At 35.0% G+C, this 25,062-nt stretch overlaps 1 protein-coding gene across 1 annotated transcript in view; it reads left to right on the forward strand.

Moving 5' to 3' along the window:
- Window positions 1-11,383, forward strand: part of LOC138715666 (ATPase inhibitor mai-2, mitochondrial-like) — a 28,714-nt gene extending 17,331 nt beyond the window's left edge. Inside the window, exons 5-6 of the mRNA XM_069848735.1 lie at window positions 9,653-9,737; window positions 11,190-11,383. Of these exons, the coding sequence (XP_069704836.1) occupies window positions 9,653-9,660 (8 nt within the window). The 3' untranslated portion in view covers window positions 9,661-9,737; window positions 11,190-11,383. The remainder of the gene's footprint in view (window positions 1-9,652; window positions 9,738-11,189) is intronic.
- The last annotated feature ends 13,679 nt before the right edge of the window (window positions 11,384-25,062 follow it).

Consider the following 25,062-nt stretch of genomic DNA (forward strand, 5'->3'; position numbering starts at 1 on the left):
AATGATTTCCTATGTTTTCTTATCTTAATGTTTTTTTTTTCTTTCCAAGTGTCACAAAATTGTTTTGTTTACTTATTATTCTTTATGAATTGATTAGTAGGCCGATCTATCGAACCCTTATTTAGGGCGGCTTTTGTTTATACAAATTATCTTTGTGTAGTCAGTTTACTTAGAAATTTTAGTATTGCTAATCTCTACCGAAATAGAATGGATATTCTTGTAGATCAATTACCCTTTCTTGGTAATGTTGAAGATGAATGGTTAAATATGAAACAAATTTTAACACAAGCCGCCAAAGAAAGTCTGGGACAAAAAAAAAGGCGTGGCTTAGAAAGAAAGGATTGCGACAGTGGGATGATGATATAAGCAAGATAATTGCAGATAAAAGACAAGCATACAATAAGTATATCTCAATCAAGAAAGAAGAAGGTCAAATTGATTATCGTAAGAAATGGACAATCGCAAAGAGAGAAGTTCGAAAAAAAAATAGAACTGGATAAACTTTGTGGCATACTTAGAAAATGGTACTACTCGGCCTCAATCACAGACTTATAAAATTCTTAAGAAATTAAATTGTGAAGTTAAAGATAATGTAAGAATAAAATAAATGTTATTTCACAGGACAATTGGTTACAGTATTTTCAACAACTATGGTCTACATCAACACAAGCTCTCACGCTTCCATTTTCTGCTAATCCTTTAATGGAGTTAATTTCTATGGATAAACTAGAAAGGTCTTGGCTAAATTGAAAAACAATAAATCTCCAGGAGAAGATTTAATAAATAGTGAATTATTCAAATATGCTAGCCATAAATTTCTACAAAGATCTTTGAGATTTTTAAATTTGATATGGGAAGGACAAGGAATTCCAGAAAGTTGGACTAAATGTAATGTAATCCCTATACATAAAAGAGGAGATTTTAAAATTACGGATAATTATAGAGGGATAAGTTTATTGAATACAGGATATAAAATTTATGCAAATATTTTGAAAAACAAACTCATTGAGCATTACGACAATATTATCAGTGAAGAACAAAATGGTTTTCGTCGAGGAAGATCCTGTTGTGATGGATTTTTGCATTGAAATTACTGGTTGAGAAACATAGAGAATTTAATCTAGAAACGCATATGGCATTCATTGACTTTAAAAAGGCTTTTGATAAAGTTAATCGGAATAAATTACTTCAGATTTTGGCAATGATCAAATACCTCGTCCATCCTATGGAGTAACGGTTAGCGAGTCTGGCCGCGAAACCAGGTGGCCCGGGTTCGATTCCCGGTTAGGGCAAGTTACCTGGTTGAGGTTTTTTCCGGGGTTTTCCCTCAATCCAATATGAGTAAATGCTGGGTAATTTTAAGTGCTGGACCCCGGAATCATTTCACCGGCATTATCATCATCTCATTCAGACGCTAAATAACCTAGATGTTGATACAGCGTCGTGAAATAACCTACTAAAATAAAAAAATCAAGTACCTCAACAGATTATACAAAATATTTACAACATCAACCATCATAGCAATTCGAAGCAACAGTAAACTTTCACAATGGCGACCCATTTATAGTGAAGTACGACAAGGCTGTGGCCTTTCATCACTTCTGTTTATTATATATATAAACAGAATCATTCAAGATTGGCGACAGACACGCCATGGATTTATTCCAATTACTCGAAATTTGCAGCTTGATGCTTTACTTTTCGCTGATCTAGTTCTCATAGCATCAACTGAAGATGATTTACAATATTCAGTACACAATTTAAATATGGTCAGTGAAAAATATAACATAGAAATTAATATTGAAAAAACGAAAATCATGTCATTTTGTGGGAAATTCCCTGTACCAAGTAAAATCTGTTTGAATAATAAAATAATAGAAAGAGTAAACACTTTCACTTACCTTGGCTATACACTATCACCTTATGATGAAGTAGATATTGCTGAAAAAATATGTAAATATAATAAAACAATGGGGATCATTAATAAAATCATGAAACCTTCACTTGTACAAAGACACACAAGAATAGGCTTCTATAAAACCTTAGCACACCCAGTATTAAGCTATGGTAGTGATGCGTGGACTGTGAAGAATAAAGATGTCAGTAGAATAACAGCAAGTGAGATGAGGTTCATGAGAGCAACAGCTGGATATACTCGCTGGGATCATAAAAAATGAGGACATAATGCAAGAACTTCAAATAGAACCCATTATGCAGTTCATCAGCAAATATCAACTTTCTTCAGTGGAAGAGTCATCTCGAACGAATGGATCGATTCAGAATTCCAAAAGAACTGTTTCATTATCATCCGCATGGCAAAAGATCTCTAGGTCGTCAAAAGAGATGAGCTGGACTGTAAATTCTAGTTTGAGACTGTAACAGGCCACTCGGCCTAATACTTGTTAGAAAGACGACGACGACGCTTCTGTGGTGTTAATTTCGTCCAAATAAATATTTATTATTCTTTAACTTCCATGGTACTTATTGCTTGGGACAAATGTTTCACGGTACAAATTGCCTGGGACGACGTCTGTACCGAATTTGTCACGACATAAAAATTGTGCTTGGTACGAAATACATGGTACGAAAAGTATTGGTACGAATTCCCTGGGACAAATTGTCGCATAATCGAAACAAACCTAAGTGCAAGATCCGTCTCGGGTCCTGCCCTCGAAAAGTCTAGTGACAGAGCTTCCAGATCCAGGGCACTCAGAATTTATCTGCATTCTCTTCCGTCTGTTACATAGTTAAATTGGTAAAAAAAATCATACGAGAGCGTGGGGATAGGAATTTTTGCCTAAGGTTACGTGTTATGTCACATGGAATGTCCTAATGATTTCATTAATATTGTTTGTGGCAAAATCTAACCTTTACCCATGAAGTTGGATCATTACTCATAACTGTAATTCGTCTATATCATATTTGTTGAAATAATAAAAACCTCATCATCAGAATTAATTTTCGGGAACCAAAAGTAACGTCCCATTTTATTTCATGACTCATCAGATACGTGTGTTCTGGCCCATTGTTCTTCTACAAATAAATGGTGTATATGTGCAATTCTGAATTATAAACAGACATTCTTTTCCCATATACAGATTTATAGCCTTATAACAATTTTATGACTGACACTAACACATTACATGACTTAGAGACACTGCTGAGTTTCTGTCATCTACGAGTATATTAGTGATATGGTTTAAATATCGTGTCATCGGTACGCGCAGCAGAACCAGCCATACCAGTACTCTATACGTCTACACCACTGAAGATGCTCACCACAGCAGTGAACGAAACGTTTGGTCTCACAACCAACAGAGCACGGCCTGAAAGCCCGAAAATCTTTTCTCCTATTGACGCCGGACGTGAAAGCCTACACTCTAATTCATTAAGATAAAATATTGGTACAACACAATTCAAGATCTAGATCTTTTATTCTACACATTATTAGGCTGCATTGGACTTAAACCTTCGCCTCGTTTCACAACTTTACATTCGTTCCAAAAGGAGAACCTTTACGGACTTGTCTCATAAATAACTATTAATTCACTGTTGTGAATTAAATCATTGTTTAGGCGAAATAAAGACCAATTTAGATACCAGTCAGGGATAAAAGTTGCTTCTACATAACTACACTAGCCTTATTTATTAATAATGAAAACAGAAACATTTCAGTTTCATCAAATATTGATAATTGAATTTTCTAAGGGTGCAAAAAAAATAAATGCAAGGACAAAATATTACATAGTCGTTATTGCATGTTTGTCTTCCATATAAGCGAATGCATAGTACAACAGCCTAGCTTGGAGTCAATAACCAAGGTTGATAATAATTGAACGAGTGGCACATGGAAAACCAAATGAGTCTGCAGCATAGTTACATATGCAGAGAGAAAGAGAGAGAAGCATGGGAAAATTAGAGTGATATGATATTCAGCGGACATTTATGCAATGCAAACGTATCGTTAATTGCAGTAAAAGCATTACACCGTTGGCATATTGCATTTAGTATGACTATCAATAAATTATTTTGTAATCAGTGTAATTGACCCTTATGTGTTAAATGCCTGCACTTTTAGGTCAATTCGTAGCAATATATAATTATTATAGTGTCTTCAGATTTGCTTTGCTAACAACGTGAAGTGCCGAACTTCCACCGGATGTATGTATTTTGACGAAACTTGGCACTTGCGCTCATAATCATGAGGTATAAAGAAACCATCAACGATGGATATAAGCCTAACTTAAAAAAAACAGCATTTGGGTTCCATTGAATAGCAGAGTAATCTTCCTCTTATTCTTCTACTGAAATCCAAGGATAGGATAGCTAGATTTATCCAAGACCCATCTGTAGGAAAATATGAGTTCAAATTTTCTACAGACAAAAGAAAAATAACGATGTTCAAAGAAAGAGTACAATATTATATCTAAGACTGTATAAAAAAATTTCATCATTCTTGATTAAACTCTTTTAACATAGTTATTTAATCACTGACAAACTATAAATTTATTTAAATAGCAACTTTTTATGTTAATATTTAAATTATGATGTTATATGGTAAAATAACACAAAAAGTATAATATTAACTGTCAAGTTGTTATGCGTGCGTGTATGTAAGTATGTATGTATGTATGTATGTATGTATGTATGTACGTATGTATGTACGAGTATAATATATGTATTAATGTATTTATTTTTATTTTATTTTATTTATTTATTTATTTATTTATTTAACCTGGTAGAGATAAGGCCATCAGGCCTTCCCTATGTGTTTCGTATGTGTGTAATGTGTGTATGTATGTATTTATTAACACTACTATTCAGTAAACACACGGTGCTAGTGATATATAATATACAATAATAACATTACAATAATTACAGTAATAAATTTACAATAATTATAATAATAAAAATGAAATAGGCTAAACGTAAATTTAAATCTAACTATAAATAAATGCAATAAACCTAAGGCTATAAATAAGAACTATGCTATAATAACGCCTACTATAAGCAAAAGTAAACCTAACTTATAAGTACTCCTATTAAACCCAACTATTATCGACTTAAGTAAATGCAAGTCACCTTAATTAATTACTGTACATATCAACAATTAATTACATATCAACTTAATTAATTACATGACACAACTTAGATAATTACACTGCACATACAATTAAATTTTTAGTCTAATTTCTCAATCTTTCCTTAAATATATTGATTTTAAGAGAATCACCCTGAAAGATTGCCGCAGGTAAGCTGCTCCAGTCTACTATTGTGCGGTTAACAAAGGAAAATTTTGCCACGTCCGTTCTTTGTTTTCCGCATTTAAACTTACTAATATGATCAGCCCTGCCTAAGTATGATGGTGTCACTAATCTAGTATTGATGTCGGTCCATGCTTTATGTCCCAATTGTGCCTTAAACAATGTGCTCAGTCTCGTTTTTCGTCGCCTTGATTTGAGAAATTTCCACCCTAAGTCTTTTACTATCTCTTCGCCATGTCCCTTTCCTATTTTTTTTTTACATATTTTGCAGCCCTGCTTTCCATCTTTTCTATTGAATCGATTTGGTTTCGTCTGTACCGATACCAACCCACTGCTCCGTATTCCATAATTGGACGAACAAGGGTTTTGTATGCTAATTTTTTTGACTTCCGGTTAGATTTCTTAAGAATACGCATAGAGGAATGTAATGCTTTCCAGGCTTTCCTTGTATTAGTGGCTTGTTCCTCCCAACTCAGTTTGTAACACTTAAATATATACCTAGGTATTTACAAGTGTTCACTTGTGGCACCAGTGTACGATTCAGCTGATATTTGAGACAAATTTCTTTATGATTTCTACAGAAGGATATTGATTTACTTTTACTAACATTGATTTTCACTTTATTTTCTGTCGTCCAGGTTTCAATAATTCAGTAGTTCGTCAATGAAAAAATTTCAACTTAGTACGGCTTCAACTTGATGTTTCTTAGCACATGATTTCATATTTCTGAAGGCATAAAAAAGGGGAATTATTCCTTATAAGCGATAAGATTTTGACTACTACCTTCAAAAGTTAAAAAAGAGGAGATAAAAATAATTTATGGAATTTTATCAAGCGTGACGTAATTACGTTTTTACACAGTAAAGAGTCATGAATAGTAAAAACAATTAACGTAATAGGGCAAATGCACTATATTGAAATGTTATCGCCTATTCGAGTTTCAGGACACGGAAGGTCTAGAAGGATATATCAGAGGCTTTTCAAAAAACTAGTGGCTTGTGCAGCAAATGCTGCAAACTAAGTTCTTTAGACGTTCAAATAAAATTTTTTCAGATTTATTTTCAATGAAGAATACCAGACATTTTGAAAGATATTTGCTTCCGTAATAATGAAACATACTCCCTCTGAATGTTCTTTTTATGCCAAATACTTTTTCTTGAACCTATCCATCTTCAGGTTTTGAGTTTCAACTCGAAAATGCAAGCAACAATGTCAGGACGATCAGTGGGTTTTTCATGTGGGAGTAAAGCAATAGCTATTTCATGTCATTGTGGTTTCTAGGTGAAACTTAAAAAAATGTCAGGTTTGCTATGCTTTCGAACAATAGCATAGCATCTTGGTATACCTGCTGCATGTAGAGGGTAAAATCATTTTATCCTGCTAAGAGATCTTGCTGAAATGATCGGGAGACTACGTAATTTTGTAGGCTTCTTATTTTATCAGTAAGTAATACCTTTTGGTCTTTTCTCAGGAACTGTAATTTTTGCGCTTTTTCGAGCGCATATAAATATCTACACCAAACCGCCATTAAATATATGAAAAAGACCCAACCTCACTTGATTAATAACTATAAAATATTTTATTTTTAGTAACAATATTATTATCTTAGGTAAGTTTTGTAGTTATATACCTACTATATAGCCGCCACTCAGTAAATTATAGAAATGAAGAGCTAATTTAAGATGTTCTCTATTCTATAACCCCAAAACGCTTCACTTTCATTTCATCAAAATATTAATGAAAAGTAGTCACATCATGGCATTAACTATAATAATATTTCATTTCTAATGGTTATAATGTCATCAAACCACCTTAAATTTTGTAGATTTTAATATCCAATACACCACAACTGTACTCAGAAAATTACACACCGCAGAATCAGACCTGTAAATTATTTTTAGTAAGTCTTGAATGTTTTTAATAACCAATTGAATTTGAGCTCTAAATATGTTAGCAATCCTGCAGGTCATGATCTTCGTGTAATATCCTATTGTTTATTGTAGTGTGTGTTTTGTTTTATACTGATATCCAATTAGTTCTCAAAACTGACGAAAGATGGATTTTGGAAAATAGGAAAATTGTGTAGGAAAACTAACTCTTCACTGAAAGTTACTATTTTTCTGAAAAACTTCGGGTTCGGAGCTTCAAAATGAGGGGTCATGTATTAAAATCCGTTTAGCCGTTTTCCCATAATTTCCATTACCAGTTCAAATTATATAATATATAGACAAGGGAAGGACTGAAAACAATAGAAACTAACGAGTAATAAAATACTGGAAAGAATACTTAATACATTCCGAGGAGAGTTACAACTAGGTTACCTAAACATACATCATAATTATGATAAACATTTCTTTCCCTTAAGAGGTTTATTAGAGCTTATCATTTCCACTCGCTTATAAATCTAATTTTACTGTCTTGTACTGTAAATTAGTATTTCCTATTAGACTGAAACAGTCCCGCGCCGTGGCGTCGCGGTCTAAGGCATCCTGCCTAGGACTCGCGTTACGGAATGCGCGCTGGTTCGAGTCCTCATGGGGGAAGAAATTTTCTCATGAGATTTCGGCCAGTGTATGGGACCGGTGCCCACCCAGCATCGTGATGCACTTGGGGAGCTACGATAGGTAGCGAAATCCGGTTGCGAATGCCAGCTATAACGGCTGGGGGGATCATCGAGCTAACCACACGATACCTCCATTCTGGTTGGATGATCGTTCACCTCTGCTTCAACATGTGGGCGTGAGGCCAGCAGCCGGCTGGTCGGTCTAGGCACTTCAAGGGCTGTAGCGCCACGGATTATTATTATTATTATTATTATTATTATTATTATTATTATTATTATTATTATTATTATTATTATTATTATTATTAGACTGAAACATATGAGGCGTGTAGTTGCAAAACCAGATACATCACTTTTTTTTTTCGAAAATGAGCTAATGTTATATTTCATAAATCATCATATGATTCTACAACTGCTATAGCACTATTATGCTCCAAAGCCAGATACATCACATGGATTAGTATGATGAAAATGGTATTGGTTGCAAATCCTTGGTTCCTTGCAAACGTTTTTCCTTCATACTGAAAAATTATGTTTTATTGATTATCTGATTTTGCAACTAAACGCCTCTTATGCAAATTGCAATATGTGTACTAAACAGAGTTTTTCCCATACAGAAAATGTAATTTTTATACTGGATGTTTTTGCATATTTAAATGAATAATAATAATAATAATAATAATAATAATAATAATAATAATAATAATAATAGTAATAATAATAATAGTTAATAACTTTTACTATGTTTAACATTAGCACTACTAAGGTACAATATTATGTCACGTGGATGTCTGGTGGAGGGGGGCAAAAATTGCCCGCGTTATGTTTTGATTTTTTAATGGACTCAAAATTACTTTAATATGTTACTACACATTTTCTATATTAAGAACATTCTAAAAGACACAAATATGAGTTTATGAAAATAGCCTATATGAGAAATATACATTTTCATCAGACGTTATTTAAACTTCAGGATTTTCTGTACTAAATAATCAACAAAAACATATTATTGAAAACCACAAATAGCAAAACTAAAAACCAAAGTCATAAATTGCTTAATTCTCAAGAGCTTTTTTCACTCACTTTCACTTTCACTTTCACTTTCACTTTCACAATTCGTGCATATATTTAAGGGCGGGGAACAAAAATTACCCGCACTGTAAATAAAGATTATAGGCAGACTTAAATAATTCATAAAAATTATAAGTCCATGTCATTATGTAGGCCCACTTGAGATATTAATCTACAACTACCTAAAAGTTTGTTCTTCAGTTCAACAATTACAGAGTGAATCTTGTCATCCTGCGGATTGGCAACTGGACAAACCTGCATTTTACAGACGGTACGAAATGCAGGTGCTCACATTGCATTCACCAGCCCGTTCGATAAGGCTATGATGTTGACCTGTGTTAAACTAATTACGTTGAAACATGTGACAGAAAAACTGTTATTAATCTCTTCCATGCCAAATTATCCGTTAAATTACCCTAAATAAAAACACCTTCAGGTGTCAGTACTTGAACGTCAGATCTTCATAGCTAAGGGCCAGCGCGTACACATCTGCGCTAGTGGATAACCAGGTCATGTCATGCCGAGCGGTAATATTCAATTTATTTAATTTATTAGTAGTCAATATGTAGCACGAAGGACATATTAATTGCTACTTTGCGCTGTATTTTACAGAATTTTTACTTTAAACCTCATTACCCAATTTTGACTTACACCACTTCTGGTCTGAACGGCTCAAATAATGGAAACAAATATTGTTCTGTTTTGTGAAGGATTCTTCTATTCCACTTTTAATACTAAACTTGCTCATTTCTAGATAACTAATTCCTTTCATGGGACTTCATGCTGAAGAGATTTCACATGTAGGATATTGGATGACTCAATGGACTCGATAACGTATAGTGAGTATTGGATATGCGTTAATGTGCGAGTGTGTGCCAGCGTGCGTGTATGTTGTGTGTATACAGGTAGGCTATACGTAGTCATATATGATACTGAAACAAATACATAAAAAATTGAAACCAAATTTTAATATAGTAACACTCCACATTCGTTCAATTATTTAAAGCAATCATCATGGTTGACCAGAGTCAATGAACAATTTAAAAAGGTTAATATGACAGTGTAAGCAACATGAAAGACCACAGATTGCACTACCGAAAATATCATTCTGTGCACATGAAAGAATAATTGTGGCGCTGGGTGCAAAAACAGCTTAACTCTACTTAAGTCGTTATCCGGCGATAACATTTGCGTAATCTTCCATGTCTTCTCTATCGATTATAAAAGTTGTATTTCATTTCGTTGATTATAAATAGCAGGAAAGTTCATTATGTGAAGTGCTGTGCTATGTCAAGAAGTTCAAAATTCGGAATACAAACATATGTTACACCCATGTTTCATACATCAGGGTCTTGACAATATCATGCACTTGCAATACCGTTTTCCAGCCATTCAGTTTTTCAGTATGACATAATATACCAACAAAGGAAGAGCTTAATTTAAAAAGTCCCTCTCGTCCTGGCTTAAAATTATGAAAGGAAAATTATATTATTTCATTATTGAAATTCTTGAAACCAGAAAATGCATGTTCTCTTCAAAATATTTTGGATTCTGAACAGTGTTGGATGAAAATCATCTTAAAAGTGGACTCAGTGAACATGGATGAGAATATTTAACATTATAGAAGAGGAGTTTTCATCTGTAGCGTAGTTTCGGAACTGATTTTCTTAATACATCTTCTGTTTTTCTTATTAGAAATTTAAAACAAATATTATTTTGTTTCTACAGTATATTTACATAAAAATGTAAGGGCTTATAGGCTAAAAAATTATTATTTTGATAAGCTGAAGCCTTAATGTACTGTTATTTCTTATTTATTCAATAAAGTTCGTGTATGTTAGTGAAATAACACTTCTCTACTGGCATTAAAGCCTAGGTACTCTAATTTAAGAAGACTCAGACTTTCTATGAAATAGGGACTTAAGTTTTCCATAATTGATTTACAAATATTTAAAAATGGGTTGTGTTTAAATTATAACTGATATTGGATTTAGATAATTTATACAGTGCAAAATATTATACAAAACAAATGTTGCGAGTGTATGTACTAATAAAATTTCTACGTTGTTATAAAACTCTGACATTGTTTTTTTTTTTTTCAAAACAAGGGTTTTCAATTTAAGCTGTTATTGTACCCAGCAGCGCCTCAATTCCCAGACGAATATGGTCGATTTTTGAGTTTCAGATATAAGAAGTTATAGCCTATAATTACGTGTTTCAAAAACATAATTGGCTTAAATGTTGTTCTTTATTATGTAGTTGTTTATATTCATTTTTTCTCACTGTGCCAGTTTCTTTAGCGACCTTCCTATGCCAACTAAACAAGATCTTCAGGCAACAATGCGAAACATCTTTCAATGTGGTATGTCTGAAATTCGATTAGTCTTACGGTGTGTTTCAACTGATAGCGTTGCTGGCAACAAATCTATTGTATTGTATAAATTCCTTACAGAATAAACATTAAATAAATATTTAATTTCAACGATTATAGTTTGTCAAGTCTGTATTCAAGATAATTCTTGGTTCCATCCACTTTTCTGGAAAGTGTGATGTTGTTCTACAGTTCTCTAGGTTGGATATACAAATCTACATAATTGATCAAGATCTCTGTATTAATTAATATATTAATACTAATCATTGTAATAATAATGATAATTTCTCTGCATCGGTATATCATATACAGAATGATTCAGGACCTGTGCAAAAAAAACTCTGGTGATCGATAGATCTCGTAATGAGGATCATTTTTCGTGAAACAACCCATGTTCTCCGAAGCCTCGTTTAGTAGCTAAGCGACATCGAAAAAAGACAGGTTTTAGTGACATTAACAATATTATGAAATGAATTATTTTTCAAGTATGTTTACTGACAAGTTAAAGGTGTTCAAAATGTCTACCCTGAACCTGATATATTCATTACACCGTCGTAGCAGTGGTTATCTGCCTGTGTGGAATTTGATCAAAAGCAGCTAATACTCGCATAGTCGGTTCCTCTCTGGTGTCAATTCGAGTGGTGTATTACTTCACATATCCCAAAAGAAAAAAATTAAGGACGTTAAGTCGGGTGATAACGCTGACCACGCAACAGGTCCGGCTCTCTCTGGCCATTGATCCCTGTAGAAGTTGTTCAAATGTGCTCGTACAACCAGGTTGAAGTGCATTGGGACGTTATGTTGAATCACATCGTGAAGGGTACATCCTCCATGAGCAGCGGAAGCGTGTTCCGAAGAACGCTCTGTTCAAACGGGGCAGCAAAATGACTGGACACTTGTAACCTGTCCGCAAGAGTAGGGCCTACTTGAAGAAATAAATGAACAATGCATTTCATAATTAACTGTAAATGTCACTAAACCTGTTTTTTTTTTTATGTGCGTAGCTCCTACACGAGGCATCGGAGAACATGGGTTTTTTCACGAAAAATGATCCCCAGATCCCCAGAGTTTGTTGCAGAGGTCCTGAATCACCTGTGTACTTATTAACATATGCGCAAATACGCATTTGTTGTTAGTCAAGAATGGTTTTGTTATATAAAGTCCATAGCGCTACGGCCACAAGAAAGGCCAGAGCGAGCATCTACCATCTAGTCGTAAACTGCGAAAGTACCAGACGAGACAGGGATGCTGCATGGTCTCGAGTTCTCACAGATATTATAAATCCTATCGTGGCTCCCCAATTTTTCCCATCGCAAGGTTGGGTAGACCCCATTCCAGGTGCTATACCAGGAGTCCTGATATTTGGTGCTCTTGTCATGCCACTAAAATAGTGCTCGCAAGCACAAATTCTCTTTTTTTTTTTTTTTTTCAATTCAAACTTTTTTGTACGAGTCGGAGAAAATAGTGTTCCTATGTACCCATTACAATATCTTAGAGACCTGATAGGCCTTCTCATATTTTATGTTGTATAACCCTTTTAATTCCAGTGTGGACTTAACCAGAAAAATCATTACGCAAGGGAATAATATGGTTCGTGCGGAACTTCATGTCATAGATTAAAAGGAGAAATGCACAGCATTTTAGGAGCATAAAATACGAAACTCCAAATACCGCGGAGTTTTTCTGTCAAATGTCTGGCTATGTTCGGGACAACCTACCTACAGTAGAGCGCCTCGTTTAGGCACAGTGAAAACATAAAGCAAGTGCAGGTAACGTGTGGGGGAGGACGAGCCGTACGATAAACACGAGGGATGCACAAGGTTTTAGTTACAACATTTATGGCGGAGCATTAATTGAAATTATATTTTCCAAAAAACATACAAATTGCATAACGTTATCATATACACATTTTAACAAATAAGCAATTGTAACGTTGAAATAATTCAATATAACAAATCAAATTTTGCTACTTACATGATGTTGCTTTCAAGCAGCATTTATTAAGGTCATGAATTTCATTTTCTGTATGACTAACATAATATCATCATCTTCCGTGGCCGAATTGACAAACTACAGTATATTGGTCTGGACTGAATTTGAATAAATTAAACTTTGAGAACGGATAATTATGTTTAGGAAATAGTGTTGCCACTTTAGATCAATATACAGTACTGTAGTTTTGTTAATTTGACCACAGAAGACGGTGATATTATGTTAGTCATACAGAAAATGAAATTAATGACCGCAAAAATGTTGCTTGAAAGCAACATAATATAATTAGCAAAATTTAATTTTTTATATTAAATTATTTCAACGTTACAATTTTATTGCTTGTTTGTTAAAATGTGTATATGATAACGTTATGCAATTGGTGTTGTTTTGTTTTGTGTGTTTTTGGAAAATACAATTTCAATTAATGCTCCATCATAAATGTTGTAACTAAAAACCTTGTGCATCCCTCGTGTTTATCGTACGCCTCGTCCTCCCCACGCACGATTATTAATTTACATCTACAGGACTGTTTCCGTTTAGCTGCAAGTGACTTCTCCTTGTACATCACTGAAATTCTGAATAACATTCAAATTCAAGGATTTCATTATCTGGGTAAGTGTTTTAGAAATGTATTTATTTGCTTATTTACTTCATTTCACTTTTGTATTGGGCTTATTAAACCTATTCGATTTCATGGTTCTCGCTCACTTAGCGTTACATGTGTTAATGCTCAAAATCTTCAGAAGGTTGACATCCCCTGCCCTATACCCTTGAAAAATATCTTGAGCATAGCCGGAAATCGAATCCTGGGCCTTCTGATTGACAGGCAAGCTAACCGCTATACTAAGAAGACAGCTATTTTATGCCATGTGTTTAATAAAAATAAAAATTGGTGTTTTGTGTTTTGTATTCTTACTTCTTTCTCATTCTGCTTAAGGAACACTAACATTGAGTTTTTGGCCAAAATGGCAAAAATATATTATACACTATGTCCGGGCCTATAGGTTTAACATTTTAAGAGACTATAAAGAATATTTCAAAAGTCAGTTCAAACATTGAACCGCTATAAATATTATAATATTTGACATAGGGAAAAAACAAAAACATCACAGTGTTGGGCAAACAACGGGGTTGACAAAACATTGGGAAGATGTCCGCCGTTCTCTTGTTCAACGCACAGCATTCTGTCTGCGGCACCATGCACAGTATTTTGCAGAGAATGTTTTGGAATATTGGCAATTTCTTGCGAGATGGCATCTTTCAGTTGCAATAGAGTTGTTGGATGTGTCAGGAAAATTCGTTCTTCAAGGTAACCTCACAACTAAAAGTCGGTCGGATTTAAATCTGGAGATCGCGGAGGCCACATTATTGAAAAGTTCCTACTGATGACTTTGGTCGGAAAATGAACCACAATTACGCGTGTTAACTCCACCATTAATTTTTAGTGGGTTATTTTACGAAGCTTTATCAACATCTTAGGTGGCTGCCTCCGTGGTTTATTGGTCAGCATGCTGGCTTCCAGATCAGGAGGTCCCGTGTTCGATTCCCGGGCTCGGCCCTCGGTGAATTTTTCTTGAAGAAAATTTGTCTGGAGATTTGTATGAATGTGAGTGTGATTGTGAGTGTGCCGGGTTAATATTAATTAACCAATCATCACAAATATAAAAATACATCAGTACTGTCGCTGGGCCGTAACCTGAACACACGTTTCAGCGTCACAATGTTGACAAGTAACTCCATCTGTTAGCACAACCATAAAGTATCTAATAGATGCTTTAGAGTTACCAACAACGAAAAAAAAAAAAAAAAACATCTTAGATATTTAGCGTCTGAATGAGATGAAGGTGATAACGCCGGTGAAATGAGTCCAGGGTCCAGCACTGAAAGTTACCCAGCATTTGCTCATATTGCATTGAGGGAAAACCCGGAAAAATCCTCAACCAGGTAACTTTCCCCGACAGGGAATCGAACCTGGGCCACCTGGTTTCCCGCCACAGGTGTGGACGAAAATGGAATAAGACAGATTTGTCTAACAAGGAACCTTCCAAAATCATGAGTTAGAAACTTCTCTTAGTATTGTATAAGAAAGGATAAACGCAAAAAAAAAAAAAAAAAAACAAACAAACAAAAACAAAGCAAAAAAAAAAGTACCAGTAGTTGTCAGTATGATGATTGGCAAAAAGCAATTCAATATTTAGAATTAATTTCTAACGAAAAACACTAAACAATTCTGCATCGTCAATGAAGAGTCTCAGCAGGTTTCAAATAGTGAATGCTAGATTTCAGACTGTAAATATTGATGTGAGACAAGTATATGATTTGTATAGTTCATCACTCGATTTCGTAATACATATGACAGAAGATTTCTTACGGTTTGAAGACTTAGCTCAAAATTCATCTGGACACAAAACTTGCGCATTTGGTGAAAGGAGAAGAAAAAAACCTCGATTAATGTTTGGTGATAGCGTCATGGAAGAGTCAGTAATGAAGACTGGATCAGATCATTTTAGGATCAGTACACTCAATGTAATGCTGGACTCTTTCTGTCTCTTTGTGTGTGTCTCTCAAAGAACGTAGTGCTAGCTGTAAGGAGCACGATGAAAAATTTTGTTTCTTAACTCTCTTAGTGCCGAACCTCTTGGCATAGTATTATGTGAAAAATGCGGAATAAATTTACACAAAATGTATCACTATGCACTTTCCTCTATGCTCTTAGCACAAGAAAACAGTGATATTTGCCGTCTGGAGAATAACAGCAAAATGGAAACTATATCACGATTAGATAGTGACTGGCATTTGTAGCAAAATTATAAAATCATTATGTAATCGTGATTGGCACTTTAAGGGTTAAAAAGCCTGAAGACTTCAGAAGCAACTACAGTTTTAGCAGCAGCAACAGAATCTTATGACGGTCTATAAAGATGATCTTGATTCCAATTGCACGATAAATATTTACATCTGAAATCTCATCTGCAAATTTTAATAGCGGACGACGATAAGAATGCAAATTTGTAATATTTATGTCAACTTCTTCCTAAAGAAGATGGTGTGGAAGTGTATCCAAACGTAGATAGGCTATATTTCCTCGGATGGCACTAAGTACACCGGCCACCAAGTGCTCAAGGGAACTTTCTTTTTCAACTTAAGGCATGTAAAGACTTGCCTGAGGTCATCAATAGGTAAGGAACGGGTTTCGACTTTGGAACTCCTCAAATTGAAGGAAGGTTGGTGCAGAATGTGAATTTTGAATGGTCTGATAGATGACTTAGCTTGCCATGAAGCAAGGAAGAAGTTTTTTTCATAAAAACGAGATATCGATGGCTGAGAATCAGACTGTTCTAAGTCCAACTTTTGATAAGAAAAAAATCTGTTTCATTTTGTTCCAGTTCTTGTCTGCATGTATGAATCGAACAAAATTGTAGATATTCCTCTCCATAAGGTTGATATGAAGCTATTCCAAATTGTATAATGAAGATTTGAATGTAAGGAGCTTAAAATAGCTCTCCTGAAAAAAAAAATAGTAAAATTGACTTGAAACAGTCTGGTTCTGGGCCATCGATATGTTAAAAATAAATAATATCATTTATGTCGTACCGCTTTGCTACATTTTCCAGATCTTGTACCACCTCTCATTTAATATTAATAGCCTAATGCACGACATCATTAATGAGTTTTTTAACTCGATAAGAAGTGGCAGGGTCTGTTTTGCCAAGGTGCTGCAAAGAGGTAAATCCAGCCATGCTTACTCCATCCTTCGTCCGCAATTAATAATCTCTTCAGTTCCCAACAGTGAAAATTTACTGATATTTCCGATATCACACTGTGCATAAGAAACAGCATTTTCCATGGTATTTTCTTCGCAGTTTCTGGACAAGAGAAATAAGAACACGCGCAGAAACGGAGATCGGTAAATTTTAAAAGCAATAAACATTGAGGATTGAGGTACTAAATTTACTCATTAGTTATTACCATAGGAAACAGCCTGTTCTCTCTGTTCCATGGAGAATTTTCCACTGCTCGCGGAATGCATTTAAATTATTAAATTTTGGATAATTTATGTCGTCATGTTCGTTTTGGCTGTTATATTTACTGTTGTAAGGAATGCATTATTTATTACTCTTTCATATGGAAATGTTGAGTGGAGTGTGAACACGATAATAGAGTGGATGGAAGCTGCAGCGATGTGCTTCACTATTCTGCTTAATAGTCCACCTGGAAGCGCGATTCACCAACTCGCTCGTAGGAAAAGATTCGTTCGATATACAGCAAGTACTCCTCAAGCACAACACAGGGAAGCTGTGCTCTGTCTGCTTTGTTGTCTCAACGGAATGCGGTAAACGACGATGAAGATTTGCAAGACTATTAGCCATAAAAAATGCATTAATACAAAGTTAAAACAATAGCAGGTTTCAATACTAAATACATATCCATATTTCATTAACTTTGCAATCACTTAAGTACCTTTTCCATGTGTATCAATGCGTAAAGATATTCTGTAGACATAGATGAAATGGAAGTGCGAAATGGCACATACAGAGAGATAAAGTGAAAGACATATCGTTTACTCAAACTTAAGGTTCAGTTTGATACTGAAATTTCATAATTTTTAATAACGAAAGTCATGTACAGTATTACCTAACATAGCCTCAGCAATGTCATATTTTAAACATAAAAGAAAAGCGATCGCCAATCACTTTGCTTGTATATTGTAAATTATAATATGAAAGCGGCGACTATAACACACTGTTTACAATCGTCAGAATAGTACATTGGTCAGTTTCAGACTGTAGTTTCTGTATATGACATAAATGGGTGCGATTGTCATCTCCTGTCAGCCTTTTACTTACCCTGTCGAAAGCACTATGATTGGGCCGAAAATCAGCAAGTGCGATACTTCATACAGGAAAGCCATTCCTGCCAATGAGAGTCTTGCTGTAACGTTACGGTTTCTTGCAACAGGGGATTCCTACCATTCTCTCATGTATACTTTTAAGATTTCGAAACAAGTGATTTCAACTATTATTCCAGAAGTGTGTGATAGACTTATAGAAGCTATACAAGATTTCATTAAGTTAAGTGAATAAAACAACAAACATTTGTATAATGAGTTAATTTATTAGAAAATTTACACAGTGAAACAAAATGTACAATGACAATTATTGCAAGTGAACATATTACAGATTGAGAAGAACATTATCAATTGAATCAATTCTGGATCGAGAGATTCTGTAGAGGGTGGAGTATCAGAATCTGAGTATAGGGACTAAACAGCGAGAGGAGACACTGAGGTGCGCGAGAGGGAAGTAACTGTAGGATTTGGAAACACTGGTCCATATTGTGCACGGATCTAAAGACTCACGAATGTAATCAGTAATCACTGAGGATACGACTTGCATAAATTTTGTGCAGTAGATTACAATTATAACGCGAACTGTAAAACGTGTGTATTCAAGTTAATCCAGACAGAGCACTACAAATAAAATTAGATAATTGATTAACTAGTGGACTTACTCGTGTTAATTATGTAAGTCTGTGCTGCTTACAGCTGCTTCGGTGCATCATCACACCATCTTCAGAGCCTACTAAATCTCGGCGTCATCTCGAGCTTCTCTGCCTGTTATGTGGGTGCGTTTGATTGTTGAAAGGTGTTGAATAGTGGAGTCAAATAGTGTGTGTTGTAAATAAATTGTTTGAAGTTATATAACGGATAACTAATAAGTAGGATTAAATTATAATAATGATCTTTTTAGAAATAAACTGAGACACACTTTTATTAGAGTAAATCTAAGCATGTGTATTGTATATATAGTACAAGATATTATTCGCAGCAATATACTGAAACAAAATTTTCTTTTCAAAAACAAAAAAAATGAATAAATAAATAAATAAATAAAAATATAAACAGAGTCATTAACCTCTCGGAATTAAAATAAACATTTGTTTTCTATTTCAAGAAAGAGTGACCATTAAATATTAACACCATATGAATTTTATTGCGATGATCTTTTGTTTTTTTTCTTTTTCCTTTTTTTTTTAACTTACACCAACGAATAGGGATTATATAGAATGGACATTGAGTGAATTTTGCTGTTTTGCTTTTCTGTGCGCTGGCGTTTAGTTCCATTTTCAAGCACTAGAGGTTAGTGAAATCGAGCACACGCTGAGACTTCCTCATTAATAACTGAATGTAAGAGTTGAGACACAGGACGCAAACGTCGCCTTCCTTGCTGCATAATCCAGTAATGGCTTTGCTTCAAATAAAATCAAGTTAACAGCTTTTCCTTATTCTCAGTGATAAATTAACTGTAATAATAATTTTTATGTTTTATATATAATAAATTATATTATAAAATTAAATATAAAATTGGTTTAAATTTGTATACAATATATAGACATATGGTTTTACTTCTGATAGGAATTTTGTTTTTCCATTTTCAGTGCTATCAAATCATTACATACTTTAATTGTTGTTGGGGTCAACGTCTCAACTCTCATTATAAAGGAATTCTAGAGTCTAGACATTACAGACAATGACGGATTTATTATTTCATCGGTCCAATTTATTTTATTTCAGTACATAATGTACCTAGATGTATTAATTGTATGTCTGTTACATTCCGCTGTGTCAGCTGCTAGCTGGTGTGATGTCAGAACCAACTCTAGGGAAAAAAAAATTTCACGCTCAATCTGGTTTGAAGGTCATTGAAATCAATCCTGCTACATCAAAGGTACCGATGCAAAGTCTCCATACTTGTAATTCCCTATACGCTGCTTGCCCTTTCAAAATGGTAGATACGTGTTGAGCACAATGATCAGAAATCACTACTTACATCGATGCCATTCTAGTTGAACATACACAGCAGTATAAAATGATTCTACGAGAAGAGCACAAATGCATAGAGTACCTACATTCCCCCATTCCACAGGCCTAGAGTGCGGAACTGTAGGCACGTTGTAGCAGCAATTTGTTGGACTCACGTTGGTACTATCTTTGTAAGCAACACTCGAATGTTACTATGGGTGAAGGAGGACACTGTTTCAATTCAATTATCTCTTCCAGTCTCCTTTCCGTTTCGGTGAAGTGCGGGTGAGGAACAGTGCTGCATAAGATTCAAGAAATACTGCATTAGATTTTTTTTCAACTTATTACATTTTTAACAACTGTTAGGAAGTTTTAATTATCCATATACGTTCAATAGTATCAAGCACTATTTATTCAACAAGGATCTTTTTTCATATTGAATTTTGACACAGTAGCCTTTTAAGTAGGCAGTAATGTCGTTAAGCCGGAAGTGAAGTGAAATGAAGTGAATTGAATTGTCTCTTCAGTTCGATATGGTCATGTTTTCAATGTAGAGTGAAAATGGCTCAGAGTTGAAAATGTATGAAAAGCATAAATATAGAAAGGGATATATTTCAACTACTAAAGTAAGACGGCGATGTACAGATAGATATTGTTATGCATATTTGTATACTGACAAGTGCGGTGATGTATTATTGAGCAGTGGTGGTACACATAATCATGAGGTGAGCTATAATTATTTATACAGACAAATAGTTTGAAACAGTGTAACGAGAAAGGCAAGCGAAGATTTTAATGAAGTGCCTAGTAAAGTGATTCGGGAAAAAAAAACAGCTTCTTCTAGTTCCACCGAGCATTTGACAACGGAAGATTTGCTTCAGATTAAACAAAATGCTTACGCCGCTAGATGTTGAAAATTTTCCAAAGCTTCCTAACAATGTAGACGATGTCCATGAAGCTTCAGATAGCATGACAATTTTATTGACAGCACTTCAGATGAAAATTTTCTTCTTGTTAATGACAAAGTTAATCATGTAGTAATATTTTCTACAGAAACAAATTTACGGTTTCTAGCTGAAAGAGAAATTGTATTGATTGACGGAACATTTTGATATTCCTCTAAAGTCCACACCTGTGGAATAACGGTTAGCGCGTCTAGCCGCGAAACCAGGTGGCCCGGGTTTGATTCCCGGTCAGAGCGAGTTACCTGGTTGAGGCTTTTTCCGGGATTTTCGATGAATAATTTTATTTACGATTTATATTATACATAGGTTGGATAAAAAGTAATGGCAACAGTTCGACATTTCTGACATGGCTTTATTCACAGGGGTACAACATTTACGTACCTTCTATATAGTAGCCCCCCTTATTTATTACCTTTTGCCAAATGTTTGGAAGGCGTCGTACACCATCAGAGCGTCCATCTTTGTTGATGTTCCGTATTGACCGCCCTATAGCACGGATAAGTTCATCTCTGGTATTGTACCGGGCCCCTCGCAGTGGTTCTTTCACTTTGGTGAAAAGATCGTAATCGCATGGATCATATCGGGTGAGTACGATGGATATTCCAGAATCTCCCATTGCCAGCGATGCAAGAGGTCCTTGACAGCAGCAGCGGTGTGACTCCTTGCATTATCATGAAGAATAATGGGATTCTGTACCACCAATGTCTTGCAGAATGTGGAGCACAGTTTTGTGACATACTCAGACTTCCGCTGCGCAGTCCATCGGCGATCAGCATCCAACAGCGAAGCAAGGAGTTGAACTGTGTTGTCCTCCACGCGGGGTCGTCCTGTACGGAGATTGTCCTGAACGGCATCCCTGCCTTCCCGGAACGCTTTAACCAGAGCCTTCTTTAGTTACAAGCCGGGGCATGGGTAGGTTTGGCAACGCAGAGTGGAGGCGGGAGATTTTAAAGTGATATTGTGTTTGCTCATTGCTTTCGTTATACGTAACGCGTATTTTTTCAATATTACTTCATGCACAAAGGTAAGATCAAGATTCAGAGTAGTGATGCAAATTATTACGGGTTCGAAAATAGTGTTTTATTGCAATCAATTAGCTATACTTCAGAATACGGCGTAAGTAGGCTACTTACATTTAAAGGATGCTACTTAAAATAATTACAAAAAACATGTTTTTATTGATAGTACGAAGGTAAATAAATAAATAAAAAAGATATTCCTTGCATCGAAAATAATAAAATTAATAATGCAATATAGACGTAAGCTCCTACGCAGTATTCTTAAGTTCCATTCAGTTAACAAATTTGTGGCTAGCAAATTATCAATGTTTTGCGACTTAATGGTGTTTCATCTGTGAAAGGTTTAGGATATATTTTAATATTATCTTATGCGATTATCTATCGTTTTTTCTACAAATATTTCAGATGCCTAGAAAGTGCTGTGTGCCTATGTGTCGTAGCAACTACACTTATAATTAAAAAATAAATAAATAAAAACATACTTGTTTTTTTATTGATGGTACAAAGGAAAATAACTAAATACTTAAAGAAATGTTACTTGTACCAAAAATAAATAAAATAATGACGTACTTTCGCAATACCCTATTCCAATCAATTAACCATTAGGTGGCTAGTAAATTGACAATGTTTCGCCGCTTAATGTTGTTTCACCTCTGACATGAAAGGTGTAGGATATCATATGCATTTTAATTTCATGTGATTATGTCGTGCTTTTCTATAAATATTTCAGATGTCCAGGAAGTCAGTTTTAGTTTGAACCTGGTCAGTCACCATAACAATACTTTTATCCTAAATTATTTGTCATAAACTTTTTAAAATATAATTTTAAATAAATATAACTACAGGGTGAATGTAGAGTATCCAACGCCCACTGAACGAATATTTCACTTTTATCACTGCCAATGTTGCGCTATAATCGTATATGCAAGGTAGGCTATAACAAAAACCTAAACTAACCAAATCTAACCTGTCAAAGAAGCAACAAGTTATACTAAATATGTGTAAAATTGGCCTATATCTCTATAGTGGGCGGGACATAAGTAACATTGACCAAACCAACAAAGTGATTATATGCATCTACAAATTATAGATAGTTCTGACGTATAGCAGGCATTCCGAATCTTCAACAAAACTGCAACATTTATGGGATCACAAAACAGCTGTTTACAATGACTTTGAAAACCAACGGCGTAACTTTATTGATATAGCAGGCGAGACCCAACAATTTGGCTAGAATTCTGATACACACAAATCACAAATAAGTATATAAAAATGTGGTTATACAATATTTAATAGAATAGTCAATTACTTTGTCATCCATAACCGTAAAAATTCCCAAAGACTGCAACCATTTTATTTTCATTTATTGTCTTGTTTTTTTATCACCAACACGCATTTAGTTTATAATACATCAACAATTAACGTTTGGTACGACCGCAAACATAATTCCATCGACACACACTTATATTGTAACATTAATTTACATTGGAAATCGGCATTAGAACAAACACGTGTACTGTACTGTCAGACTCCGGGTGACAGTTAATTACAGTGTTGCCGAAGTATGGCCCCGGCTTGTAACTAAAGAAGGCTCTGCTTTAACCCATCGTGCCACTGTGCGATATGGCAACGCTGGATCGGCATATGCTTCATGCAGTCCCTGAAAACATTCTTCTGCACTACGACCTCGTGTCACTTCATTTTTGATCCAGGAACGTTGCTCTAGTTTTGTAAACGTGGTCTTAGGGCGCTCGTACCATCCCTAAGAAAATCAACGTTCTACACACTGCAGTAGATTGACAGAGTACTGTCGCCGCTGGCTGCACTAACTCATCTAACAGTCCTTGTTCATGTCCACACAGTTGGCAGCTCTCGAACACACCATCGTCACGTGACAGCAGTGATGCCATTACTTTTTATCCAACCTATGTACGATTATAAAACTATGTTACAGCATTCGCCTCTTTTTCAGATCTCAACGATGGATTCCCTACAGCGGCCTCTACTGTTCAAAATATGTGGGAAAATACATACATAACTTACATCTCTGATCTTCAGCGAGTAGGCTACTCATTACGAGCTTACGGCCAATAAATAAGTTTAGCGTTTTAACGTGGCCAAAATGATGTCCAGCATTTACTGGTATTTAATACACTCCAAAATGCCACATTCTTTCCAACAATCCGCAATGACCTGAAATAGCTACTACTTTACTCCCACATGAAAAAATTGCTGATCGTCTTGACATTGGAACTTGCGTTTCCACATTGAAACTCAAGAAATGAAGGTGGATACTTACTTACTGGCTTTTAAGGAACCCGAAGGTTCATTGCCGCCCTCACATAAGCCTGCAATTGGTCCTTATCCTGAGCAAGATTAATCCAGTCTCTATCATCATATCCCACCTCCCTCAAATCCATTTTAATATTATCTTCCCATCTACGTCTCGGACTCCCCAAAGGTCTTTTTCCCTCCAGCCTCCCACTTAACACTCTATATGCATTTCTAAATGCCTGCCCATCTCAAACGTCTGGCTTTAATTTTCCTAATTATGTCAGGTGAAGAATACAATGCGTGCAGTTCTGTATTGTGTAATTTTCTACATTCTCCTGTAACTTCATCCCTCTTAGCCCCAAATATTTTCCTAAGCACCTTATTCTCAAATACCCTTAACCTGTGTTCCTCTCTCAAAGTGAGATTCCAAGTTTCACAACCATAAATAACAACCGGTAATATAACTGTTTTATAAATTCTAACTTTCAGATTTTTTGACAGCAGACTGGATGATAAAAGCTTCTCAACCGAATAATAACAGGTATTTCCCATATTTTTTCTATGTTTAATTTCCTCCCGAGTATCATTTATATTTGTTACTGTTACTCCCAGGTATTTGAATTTTTCCACCTCTTTAAAGGATAAATTTCCAATTTTTATATTTCCATTTCGTACAATATTCTGGTCACGAGACATAATCATATACTTTGTCTTTTCGGGATTTACTTCCAAACCAATGAA

The sequence above is a fragment of the Periplaneta americana genome, chromosome 15 (genome assembly GCF_040183065.1).
Source record: "Periplaneta americana isolate PAMFEO1 chromosome 15, P.americana_PAMFEO1_priV1, whole genome shotgun sequence".
Lineage (NCBI taxonomy): Eukaryota > Metazoa > Arthropoda > Insecta > Blattodea > Blattidae > Periplaneta > Periplaneta americana.